This window comes from Haliaeetus leucocephalus, unplaced genomic scaffold (genome assembly GCF_000737465.1).
Source record: "Haliaeetus leucocephalus isolate CR32 unplaced genomic scaffold, Haliaeetus_leucocephalus-4.0 Scaffold439, whole genome shotgun sequence".
Taxonomy (NCBI): Eukaryota; Metazoa; Chordata; class Aves; order Accipitriformes; family Accipitridae; genus Haliaeetus; species Haliaeetus leucocephalus.
The window spans coordinates 6,206,800-6,219,816 of record NW_010972875.1 but is presented as its reverse complement, the minus strand read 5'-3'; the positions used below and the strand labels follow the sequence as shown (position 1 = coordinate 6,219,816).

At 40.2% G+C, this 13,017-nt stretch overlaps 1 protein-coding gene across 1 annotated transcript in view; it reads left to right on the top strand.

The window, feature by feature from the left end:
* CORIN (corin, serine peptidase) overlaps positions 1 to 11,379 on the top strand; it is a 140,865-nt gene extending 129,486 nt beyond the window's left edge. The window contains exons 17-22 of the mRNA XM_010574553.1: positions 539 to 661; positions 3,717 to 3,766; positions 5,298 to 5,472; positions 8,766 to 9,037; positions 10,602 to 10,735; positions 11,197 to 11,379. Coding sequence (XP_010572855.1) covers positions 539 to 661; positions 3,717 to 3,766; positions 5,298 to 5,472; positions 8,766 to 9,037; positions 10,602 to 10,735; positions 11,197 to 11,379 — 937 coding nt within the window. The remainder of the gene's footprint in view (positions 1 to 538; positions 662 to 3,716; positions 3,767 to 5,297; positions 5,473 to 8,765; positions 9,038 to 10,601; positions 10,736 to 11,196) is intronic.
* The last annotated feature ends 1,638 nt before the right edge of the window (positions 11,380 to 13,017 follow it).

Below are 13,017 nucleotides of genomic sequence, written 5' to 3'. Positions count from 1 at the left end.
CCTGTTAATTTGCTGCAGAAGGACAGGTTTGACATCGTCACCCATGATTTGTTCTGTTTGACAAAGCAGACAGCTTCGACTTACTTAGAGATACTGTCAGGTATTATTAACAAGACCCAGACTGCTCTTTACTGTTAAATTTCAATGGATTTGCAAAGATAGGAATGAAAGAAAGTATTTTTCTTTTACCTCTTCTACATAGAAAGATTTTTTTTTTGTATTTTTGGAGACAAGAAACTGTAGAACCAGTATGTCAATGTATGCACTACAGTAAATGCCACCAGAAGGCTTTTGGTGTTCCTGATTTCAATTCTGGTTCCTGTCAGAAAATACAACATAAGTGACAGTAATATGTTAGCCACCCTGGCTTCTTGGGGTGATTTCATTCCCTTAACTATGATTCTGCCACATGTGTCTTTGACGTAACATTCAGCTGTATATCTTTGGAGCAAACAGGAGGCATTAGGGCCTCTTCACCTTCACAATTGTAACACAGAAACCTACTGGAAGGTCTATGAGTGTCTTTCATTTGTTTCAGAGGACCATCCAAAACGGAAATTGTAATGGAGAATGAGGAAATGCAGCATCAAAAGTGGATGAATCTGCACTCAGACTGGAAGAATAAAAATGCATCCACTTTACATGCACTTCTAGTGAATGGGTAAGTAAAAGGTAAATGAGATTTATTTCACTGCTGTGGGTAGTCACTTATCAATGGAGGATGGCAAACTCCCTTTGGTAAGCTCTTTTTTTCCAAGGTATCTGTGTATAAATCTCAGCGCATACTCATGTGAGTTGTTAAGATACAGTCTAAAATGATTTTAGTGTCTGCTACAACTGTAGTCTCTTTTGAGTCCACCATGTGAATCCTCAGGGGCCCATGGGGCCCATTCTGCTAGACTAACAGCATTTGAGTGACATAGAGGTGATGCCCTTGAAGCACCCGGACCAGACAGCTTCATTAAATCCCTGCTGACCAAGAAAGTCCAATAAGTACTATATTAGCAAAACCTGCAGCAAAATCTTAGAATCCTCTGCAGCCTGTGTAGTTTTGGATTCATACATTTGGAGTACCCACAGCTTCTTCAGCAGAAGCTATATCCACTTACAGTAGGTTTCCTTAGCAGCTTTTCTGGCTTCAGATGATGGTATATTCTTTTTAATTAACTTGACTAAACAGGTCATTGGTAATGAGAAGCCAGGATCTCATAGCTGAGACATTCAAAGTGTGACTTAGAGACTGAAGAGCCAATGAACTCAAACATCCAGGACAAAACTAGGAGAGCCACCTAATCCCCATCTGCAACTGCATTCTTCAAACAGCAGATGCATTGTGTCCCTGTTCTCTTTCAAATGCCTAGGAGATTTCAGAACATCCTTCTTCCATAGAAATTCCTTCTGTTTTACAAGGAAAGACTCTCTTGGCTAAATGCAGAGGTACAACGTGTGTGAAGACACAAATCTGAGGAATACACCTACTTTTCTTTTGCTTGGCTCCATTATTCTCTGTAGTCAAACTTTTCTGTAATGGCAGAATACTAAAAAGATTGTGTCTGCAAGTGCCTACTTTTGCTTTCCTACATCTCAGCTTTGTACTAGTTCTGGTTTACATCAGTATTTTCCCCATTCATTTAAGTTCATTTTTATTTTTTCATCTAGAAGGGCTATTACAAGTTGGTGCCTGATACTTGACAATTTTCTTTTTAACTCTTTTCTTTTCCTTTCTCACTGTCTCTTTCCACTAGCTTAATGGTATCTAAATGCTTTTCTCCAGGGTAATAAAAGAATAAACACCTTGGGTTGTGACCAGATGCAAAGGCAGGTTCACTATTGTATTCTGTTCAGTCACTGAAGTACAAAGCAGAAATTTCAAGGTACTTTGCCATGTTTGAAAGTGGTCTGCTAGGAAGTATGTGTGAAGGGATGGATTTGGAGCCTCTGAGTTAGAAGATCTAGTAGCAAGAGATCTAGTTTCACCCAAAGTACAAGTTAAAGGAGAGAAAACATCATTAATGAGGATTATTGATAAAGCTATTGCAGAAATGAAAGTTATCTGTAGGAACAGATGTTCCAGTCTCCCTGAATGCAGAAAATGAGTAACAAGAAGTGAGAAGCTAAGGCCATGCATGAAGAGTAAGGCTGGTTTTGTTTTGGCTGCAACAGGCATCCTGTCTAGATGGCTCTCACTGGCTGTGCATGCACTGCAGATCAGGTGCACCCCATATTGATCTCCCAGTCATCCCACTGGAGGACCTGCAGGCCTGCCTCACTTCGCATGTGCCTGGCTTGCTTTCTAGTATAAAGCAAATTGCACGGGGGACAATATGTGTTTAGTCTCTTCCTAACATGAAGCCAAGACAAGGCTCAGGAGCTGGGAAGTGCTTCTGAGCCCTGCAGTCTAGGTGTATTCATCTGAATCAACTTCAGCATGTAAAACATCAGTGCTGTGGAGTATGTTGTATGTTTAAAGGAGCTGTTGGGCTCCTGGACTACCAGGAACTTGGACAAGAACTAACAAATGGACCACTAGTTTCATAAAGTTTTGATAAGAGGCAATGGCACAGTACAGGCTATGCACACAGAAAAGCCTGAAGTTACGTCTTCTAGAGCTGGCTATTTGATAAGTCAAAGAAATGAGTGTGAAACATGAGCGTGGCTGGTCTCAGTTATATTCTGTATTTTATTTTTTTTATGGAGCACAAATACCCCTCAAAATTGTGCACAGAATTTTCTTCCCTGAAGTTGGTTGTCTGTCTCTAGAAACAGAGTTTTATGGTCTGTGTTTTCAGGAACAGAAAGTAGACTAATTTGCTTGTATATGAATGGGGTATATGCAATGTAAGGGACAGAGGTCTGGTCAAATCACAGATTCAAGCTAATCTGATGAGCTTGCTGGCACTCTGTTGTTGTGCCCACATTAGTATCTATGACTTAAAATCAAATACAGCCTCTTTTTAGGTCGTTGCAATTTTAAAGATACTGCCTACCTACTGAGATTACAGCCTTCAAAGAATTACCTGGGAAACAGCTAACTTGTGTATCCAGTCTAATTTAGCTCTGCATCTGTCTCAGGAAAGCATGTATATGGTAGGAATGAAAAAGTGGTGGAAATAAAAAGGCAGCCAGCTAGTTGAGCAACAATGCTCACTGTTTTAACAAGGATCTCCCTTCCTTTGACAAAGAATCACTTCTTTCCTCTCTCATCTGAAAATTTTCAACGGAAATGATAATTTTTTGTTGTTTTAATACTTACTTTTGCAAACTTCCTGGATTTTTTCAAAACACCCAAGCTTTTAGGGCATGAAAGGTCATCTGTTATCAAAGGTATTTCAAAGAAAATTCTATCCTTCAGCTGTAAGGAAGAGGAGAATAGCAATATCTGTCCTGTCAGGTGCCATAAATTAAGACTTGACAAACTGTACCTCCCAGCTGACCTCAGAGCTGGATCAGTGCCCAGAGAGCAAGGTAGTCTGCCAAATATGTAGAACCCACTCATGAAATGCATTGTAAAGCTGAACTAATATTTTGAATTATCTCCAGGCAGATGCTGGAAACCATGTATGATCTGGCATAAGAAGTTCCTTCTGTTTCTTTTTACCATTTGGGGGAATTTTTAACAGCTGGTTCATGAATACAATACCTATGTTGATTTGCAAATTACCAAAAATTACATCAATTAATTGAGATTTCCACCATGTTCTTGTTTCAATATTTAGACAGATGTGTCGAAGCAGAAGCAAAGTGGCTCTCCTTTGCACTAAAGAAGGTAAGAGAGAAATGTATATAAAACAAAGATGTTTTTCAAGATGTGTTAAATTACTTTAACAAATGCAGATGTTTAGTGCAGATTCATTCTGAAATTTGACTAGACTTCTGCAACATCCAGTTTTGCATTGGTTTTTTTTTCCCCTACTCTATTCAGTTTCATCAGCTTTTCTTATTTTTTGACTACGAGGCTGTGTATTGCGGTAGCCCAGTCCTGCTCCCACAAAATAAATTTTGTCAGCAGTCAGGTTCCAGAAATTCATTTGGTAAAACTTCCTACTGAAAATATCCTTAACCACCAGAGTGGCTATCTGCTTGGGAGTTCAAGCTGTAATCTGTTTAGTTGTGAAGCTCAAGGGGACAGAAGAACCTGAAGTAGAAAGCTACAAACCAAGTCTGGAAGCATAGCAGATTGTGCAAGTTTAAGCGGTTTGAAAATGCAGAAATGTTCTACAGACAAGGAGAATTTTGCTGAAGAACACTTAAATTAGGAATTAGCTTGACACAGGGAAAACTAATCACAAAGCATGACCTAGATTTGGGAAACTAATCAAAACATTTACTACTCTTATCAGAAGAAAAACCAAAACCCTCATAGGAACCTGTCAAAAGTGTTTGCTTCTGACATATGTTGCTTTAAGTACACTTAAAACACTTTGCCCTCTGAAGTTAAGTGAACACAGTAAGAATTACAAGTTACAAATAACCATTGCTCCAATTTATTTCTTCACCACTAAATTCCCACGGATATATGCAATGGCAGCTTACCCTCCTTTGGGAGGCTGCTGCAGAAACTGGTGGTGTTCTTCTGTTCTCTAAATCAGACTGAGTATAAACAGGATAAATAATGTCTGCCATCTTACAAATCCAGAATATAAAGTGAAACGAAAGTGAGGGGCTAACTATTTCAGAAAAGTAACTATCTAGCAGATGGGAGTCTGGTATAATTTCCAGTAGAAATAAAAGTAGATATAAAGTAGAACGGACAGATTACTGGAATGTCTTCAGATCTTCAAATATTCTCCCTTAATAATTTCCACAGGCAAAGCAAGCTTGGTGCCATGTAGCTGAGTAAACAGTGTGACATTCACCTCACACCTGGCTTAAGAAAAGCCTTATTATTCCTGAGCAGCTTTTCCAGAAGCAGTTCTTAGGGACAGGACAAAGTAGCCCAAACACACTGCTAGCTGACAGAAAGACAAGGACGCAAACCCAGGACATCTTCCCAAGGGCAGCCTGGTAACTCCTGAGAGAAAGGAAGTCAGGATCCCAAACTTAGCTTGGTTAATACTTCAGGCTGAGCCGGTCAAAGTTAGTATCAGGAGAGCAAATCCCAATATTAAGGAAGGATGAAAACAGCTCAGTGTGTTTGCTATGACTGTGGTGGTGTTGATGACTTGATTTACTGTCTTGCTCAGTGTAATTTCATGACTCTGTTAATATCGTTCTGTGCCCAGTTTTCTTGCAGAAGGTCTTGTATGCACTGCCTTTGTGGTCATGATTAACTGCCTTCTGCATCTGTTCCTCACTAGACTGCGGCCGTCGCCCAGCTGCTCGCATGAACAAGAGGATCCTTGGTGGTAGGACCAGTCGCCCAGGCCGATGGCCATGGCAGTGCTCCCTGCAGAGTGAGCCAAGTGGACACATATGTGGCTGTGTTTTGATTGCGAAGAGATGGGTCTTGACAGTAGCACACTGCTTTGAAGGGTGAGAGGGTTCAAACAGTTTTACTGTTCATAAAAACTTGCACATGAGAATTACCAAGTCCTTCCCCCTTTACCAAACACACTGCGGGTGGGTGATGACCTTTGCAGAATGGCACATCACAGAGGCCTGGTTTTAAGAGGCTAAAAAAGAAAGTAAATGGTGTAAAACGGCATCAGCTTAGGCTTTCACATGCTTTATTATTCATTGCGGGCGGCTCTACTGATGAAAGCTAAATGAAGATGCCCTGACATTCAGCAGGAAACGGGAAAAGGAAGAAGACCAAAACACTAATCCTATAGCTGTCATACAACTGCCATAGATTAAAAAAAATCATTCTGGGCACCAGCATAGAAATGACCCTGGAAAAGTGCTGTGGCCATCAGTAAAAATAAAACCTGAGTATTTACTCACAGTGCAACTGACATATTGAAGTGGCTGCCTTTTCTAATTATAAGGACTCCACTCCTTTATTAGGATTGCAATCATTAAAAAGTCAGTATCTGAGGCCCTGTGGTGGATGGACAGTCTGAAGTGCAGAGGAAGTTTACATGTCTTAGGAATTGTCTTGGTCATGGTCAGCTTTTTGGTGCTAACAAACATTTGTTTTTAAGTTGGGTTTCCAAAGATAATTGAAATATGTGTTTTCTGCTGTAGTTAGCAAGTACTTTCCTGCTACACAGCTGTCATCGATGCTTAATCCTGCTTTAAACTGGTACTTGCTCACTGGAAATTATTTTAGACTCCACTAAGCACATTTCTTTCTGTTCAAGCCAGCAGAAATTCTGTGGTAAGCAAGTATCTCTTGACTGGTATTTCTTTATAACATTAATCGTTCCCTTTTTCAGTAATAATTTCATCTTTTTATTTCTGAAACACTGAGTTCTTTGGTATTTGTTGGGTTTTTTTTTTCTTTTTTTTTCCTTTTTTTTCCCCTGGCTCTTTATGGAACTTGTGGTAAGGACAAAGTTTGTGGCTTTTGTGTCCGAGCCAGAAGACGTCAGGCAGGTGATAGTGCGCGTATCTCAAGGTGTGAGGCTACTAACTGAAATGCTAGAGGAAGTGACATTGGAGAGACCTCAGTTCTGACTATCACATCATATCAAGCCCTGAGGACGTTCAAGAACTGATTCCATTCAGAGAGAAGAAAAGTAATAACCAGAAACTTCGAAGAGTAACCTAGATAACCTTCCTTCTAAATTAGCAAAGTGCTAAACCTGAATAATACAAACAAGAATATTGTATTTATCAGATTTTTGGGTCCTGCACAAGGAATTTTTCTTCTTTCCCCATCTGTTTTTAAGTAAAGCTAAGCAGTATCTGGAATATTTCTTTACCTTTGGAAGAACATTTTCTGGTGATCTAAAATAAAGGGTGGGATTTAGAGGTAGATCCTTCAGCAATATGGGACTGCTACTGAATTTCACGGGTAAGAGATATCTCTCATTAGTGAAAGATAAGCACAGAAGCTGTGAAATTTATAAAGTAAAAATTCTCCCATTTTTGTCAAATGCAGAAACACTGCCACTACACTTTGGAACCGTTCATTTATGCCTCATTCAGGGCTATGTGAGCTCAGAGTATTATGTGTAAAAGGTCTCTTTTGCATTTGTATTCTGAATGCCTTAAAGTACTAAGATATTTTGGTTTAATAATTCATTGAGGAGTTTTATGAACTTTTTTCTCTACTGCCTCTCTGAACAGAGGTGAGGGTATGTTCCCAGTGGCCTGAAATCTTTAAATTCTTCATTTGTATAGCTTGATACAGCAACAGCAAGATGATTCTTGATCCCACAAAGCTTTCTTGATAAAAGTGTTTAAAAATTTACCAAACCACCAGATAAGCCAACAATTAAAACAGATGCTCTAGTGCTTTAGACAAAATGCTCCATTTTGTGAAGTATTTTTTGAAGTTCACGTGACGTTTGGGATACAAATATGAGAACCATCTAACAATAATGCAGCAGAAAATATTAATGCAAATAGTCGTATGAGTACTTGTGGAGGGCATAAATGGAAAGAGCTACGTTACACAGCGTGTCCTTTGCTAGTTTTATTAGACTAGTCCCCAGACTTTTGCCAAGATTGTTTTGAAATGCATTACACGAAAGCATCCAAGACATTAAGGTTTTTTTCTTGACTGTAGGACAATACGTTCTGGCTGTGACTGCTCATTGCTCTGAGCAATGCTTTTTTGCAGTGTTCATAAACGCAATAGCTTATGAATATTCTTAGCACTTAATACTGTAACTTTATGGAAAAACTCACAAACTGATCATGATGGTAAAATGATCATTATAGTCTGAAACACCAGAATTTTCATGCAACTCAAGATAAAAATAGCCTTTATTTAGCAATCAAATCTCTTTCCAAATTACAGAAATTACAATCCTGTCGAGTATTGTGAAAAAGCTGAATTTTTGCATGCTGTGATTTACACTGCTTTAAGTTTCAATCTTGTCAAATGTTCTTAGTTACATGGAATGGTCTTTCATCAGTTGTTGTGAAAAATGCTCACTTTTTGGAGGGTTTTTAGAATTACAGACTAATTAGGAACCTGTGACTTATCATATGACCAGTTATGATCAAGAGATTACACCCTTGAAGTCCTTCATAAAGTCTTTGTTTTTCTCATGTGGCTCAACAGACACTAGTTCAGTCTTCCCACTTGTATCACATGCATCATTTTTCTAGTGATCTTGGATATTTACCAGAAGAGTCTTAAACAACTGTAAGAGTCAAAGTAACCTTTGATTTTAGGCATACGAAGTATGCTTGGCACAGACTGAATGCCAAATAAATAAGGGGCTTTTCCCATGGCTATCATGAAAGATTTAGTTTTCATGATAGAATTGCTTCTTGGAGACTCCTTTGGGATTTCAGTTAGACTTACTGCTGTCAGGAGCATACTACTGAAAATAGTCACCCCAGAGAAATTTGTACACGCCTACCAGTGAGCATGTGAGCACCTAAAACTTGGGCAGGATCCAAGGGGTCATTCTGAGAGCCTGTGGTACTTAATACAGCAACTAATAGGTGGTTACGTATCTTCTGAAGGTGTGCGCTTTAATTCGTTTGGTAACATGCAGGAAGGAAATGGAAAGCATTGTCTTTTGTTGCTCAGCTCGTAGCTGTACGTAGTGATGCTTAAGTGTTTGTTTTTTCTTGTAGCATTTGTATGCGCAATGCTTTGCAAAGCGCAATGTGCAAAAAATCAGCCAGAAAGAAATTCTCAGGTATTTCAGCTCAAGAGAATCCTCTTGATTGAAATTTCCCATTTTCCCTTTTTTACACAGGAGAGAAAATGCAGCTGTTTGGCAAGTAGTGTTTGGGATTAGCAATCTTGATCATCCATCAGGTTTCATGCAGACCCGATTAGTGAAGACAATTATCCTTCATCCACGCTACAACAGAGCAGTTGTAGACTATGATATCAGCATTGTGGAACTAGACAAGGATATCAACGAGACAAGCTATGTAAGACCTGTCTGTTTGCCCAGCAAGGACCAGTTAGTTCGGCCAGATACCTACTGCTACATCACAGGCTGGGGACACATGGGCAACAAAAGTAAGATGAATACTTCTGGGACTCTTGGAAAAACATGTTAACCTTCTACTGAGTTAATCAAATAAGTGATCCCATTACAAAGCTTTATCCATTTATGCTATTACGGGACATTATTAAATACTAGGGAACTGTAACTATTCATGGAAGGATCTACATGTGACTAGAGCCTAGCTTTTTCCAAATCTGCAGCCTGAATTTATGCTCCTTAATCCTTATTAGACAAGTGGCTTGATTTTCAAAATTGTTGAGGATCTAGAAACTCCTATCAAGAACGTCACCTGAATTGGTTTTCATTTTACTGGTTTAGGTTGTATTCAGAACTGTATTGAGAAGGTATCAGATCATCGGGGCGGGGCGGGCAAGATTCAGTGAAAGCGGAAGGCACTGAAAGCATTAGCATACAGGCTGCACGAACCTTTTCTTTAATCAACACTGTGTGTCACAATTTGGACTTGTGACACGATTTATTCCCTCCACGCATAATCACAAGTGTTGTTTTTGTCGCTCTGAACAGAAGGTGTGTTTTCTTGTGCTGGGGCCACTGCAATCCTTGGGTTCCATGACAAGAACAGTTGTGTTATGTAAATATTTGTTTAGACAAAACAATTCTGTATGCATCATATGCAAATTATCCTGGCCCCAACCCTGTTAATGCTCTAGCTATTGTGTTTCTCCCTTCGCTATTATAGTAATTGCTAGGGAAAGCCATTGTTCTGTACACTGGAGAAGAAATTTTTCCTTTGAACACCCCACCCCCCCACCCCCCCAATGCTTTTGGACCACTGGTAAGTGGAAGATTCTTTCTCTATTGTGGTTTCAGCATTGGTTTTAAAGGTTTTGTGTCATGAAGCATCAAAAACGATCATGGTTACACAGCATTTAGTACTTCATGCCCTAGGTTGAAGAACTTTCCTTAGAAGTTCAGCTTGGTCAGCTGTTTAGACTAGGAAGAAGTCCTTTATTGTCTCCTGAATGCGCTAAAATAATTTCAAAAACCTTTGAATTCTGATTCCCTCTAAGATACACTAAGTCCAAGTTACCCAAACATAACTCAAAATGGCCGTGATTATACCAAGCTTTACCACTAGAGACACTGAGAAACAGGGAGATCCTGCCATGGAACAGTGAGTCAAACCTCTCCTCCTCCTCCTTCACATTACTGTTTTCCAGCCAGTCCTGCCCCCATCTTCAAAGTCCCACACCTTATCACATAAAGGTGCTCTCCCCCTCAGTCTGTCAGTGCGAATGCATGTTACATGGCAAGTGTCACACCAGTCCCCATGTGCCTGGTCCTTCTCCAGAATGCAACACATACACTCCTGGCTCAGGAGCATGACAGTCATGAATCCTGCAATGCAGCACTGCAGAAACCCACCTGCTTTCACCTTAGCTTTGTGCGAAAGGGGGATTCTTCTCTCCTTACATTTTATATATGTGTATATATATAAAAGTAATATTTGTTTTCTATCCTAATGGAAATATTTATCATATCTCAAAGAGGCATCATAGCTAAGTATTTGCGTGTTTGTGTGTGTATAGTTTAATGTGTAATTCTGTTTTTCAGTGCCTTTCAAGCTTCAAGAAGGAGAGGTTCGCATCATTCCTTTAGAACAATGCCAGTCATACTTTGACATGAAAACCATCACCAGCAGGATGCTGTGTGCTGGCTATGAGTCTGGCACTGTGGACTCTTGCATGGTAGGTCTCTCTCTAAGAAGAAACTCAGCCAGACTTGCTTTTAGAAATCAAAGTACTATGATGTTTCTTAGGTATAGCATACTTCATCTCCTATAGGAATGACAACAGTTATTTACATATTTTAACCCCACTTTTATTATTATTGGTGTAATCAACTTCAGTTTATGATAATGAAATGCTTCTTGAAGACTTTAAGGTTCATCTGTATTGGTTAACAATTAGATTGATTTTTTTTTTTTTAATTTGTACGAGCCTTTTGCAGGCAATTTTTTGTACAAATATGACAGGGAATAAATACTGGTAATGCTGTGTGCTGCTACATTGTTCAGCAGAGCAGCCCCTTTTTACAGCTGAATTACTTATTTAAGGCAAATCACTGTAGGAACTGAGACATAGCTTTAACCCTATGACTGCTGGCCATGGGTAGTCCCTATAGATAGTTTTTTTCTTTCATGTTGCAGGGTGACAGTGGAGGACCGCTTGTGTGTGAGCAACCTGCAGGACGCTGGACTTTGTTTGGTTTAACATCTTGGGGCTCTGTCTGCTTTTCCAAGGTTTTGGGACCTGGAGTTTACAGTAATGTGTCACATTTTATTGAGTGGATTGAAAGACAAATATACATCCACACCTTTCTGCTAAACTAACTCCAGATGGTAAGAATTGTGCTGACAGACAAAAGAAAAAAGGAATCAGCACTTCAACGCTGAAGATTTTGCAATCCAGAAACTCTGTGAAAAGGAGTTTCAAGCTCTGTCTATTCTTGTTGTAGAGCTATGGAATATGAAGTGTATGTTAACGGTAAACCCTCCGCTGGTGAACATACTTTGGGGTAGAATTAATAATCCTTTTGACTTTTCTTTTAACTGTGTTGTGGTGCTATTCCAAACACAGCAAAAGGTGTAAAAGAAAAGAATCAGCCACTTTCTGCCTTTCAGCTATTCAAACTAAGCAGTAGCACAGACTAGAAAAACCTTTTTAGATAACCTGTTTTAATACCACTCAATTAGTAGCATATGCATTTTCACTCACTTGTTGTCATGAGGAATGAACTTGGTGCATTCAGACGGCACTGACAGGACGTATATTCACAAGGGCAACACCAGGCATGGCCACACCATGTGCTGGAGGGCGCGGGAGAGATCAACCAGTTTGTACGTCCATGTGGCACAGAGTACATCAAAGTACACGTGCAGATCTCCAAAGGTGCACGGCGGTGTGCTGCTGGTGTGCCTGAGCTAACACAGTCTGTCCCTCAGGGTGGCTAACTTGCATGGGCATAACCCTGTACCGTCCTGACTCCACAGCTGCTGTTCCCAGAGCTAGCCTGGGTATCTCTGCAGGGTGATGGAGGGACCAGTAGGCCAACAGCCCTATAACTACCACTTGAGGCACCCGAGACCAAAAACTTAGACACTTTGGACAGTTTCTACCATGTAATTTTCTGAAGCTTCCACTGTCTTAATGTGTCCAGGAAACACCCATGTCTTGACAGCACTACATTGACTAGCCCATTTATCAAACCTATGGCCCATGGGCTTTTTTCCCTATTTTGAATACTATGTTCAGCCTATAAAGTGTGCATTGACCATCTCCAGCCCTCTAAACATGTAACAGGGTTGGCAACGCCACTGCAGCAGTTCCTCCTCCTACAGTCAGCCACATCCCAAATACTGGGAAACTGGGTATTTTTGGATAGGTCTCTTCTAGTATCTTGCATTTAAAGTTTCATTTTGCTTAGCAAGATTTAAACAATTGGGAGAAAGAAATCTGAATGATAGACAACTTGGATTCCAGCTTCCATTCAACTGAATATTAGAAATATGTTAGGCAAAGTACAACAGCTTCATCAGCAAAGGCTCAAAGAGCTCCGCTCAAGTGCTTGGTAGCCTGACAGTGGAGTGGTCTGTGCAGAAGGTAGGAGGCTAAGCCTTGACTCCCAGAGAATCCGGTTAAAAAAAAAATTTATAATGGAGCATGACACCTCTTTATGGTGCTAGAGGGGAGGTGTGTCTTATCAGCTGCTGTAGGTGCCGTCCTGTGCAGCTCACAGCTTTTGGGAGGCCAGAGCAGGAGGAGTCAGGAACCCGAGGATTACAGGATGAATTTCACCAGGGAGCAATGCAGTTAAAAATTTGTGTGTTTTCAGCGCTGTGCCCGGTCCTCTGTGAATCCAGCCTAAGGCATATAATTACCCTCTCTGCTACCCCTGGCATGCTCTCATGACAACAGGGCAGGACTTTGACAATAAGATGACTGCCATATGTGGAAACATGCATTAAAAG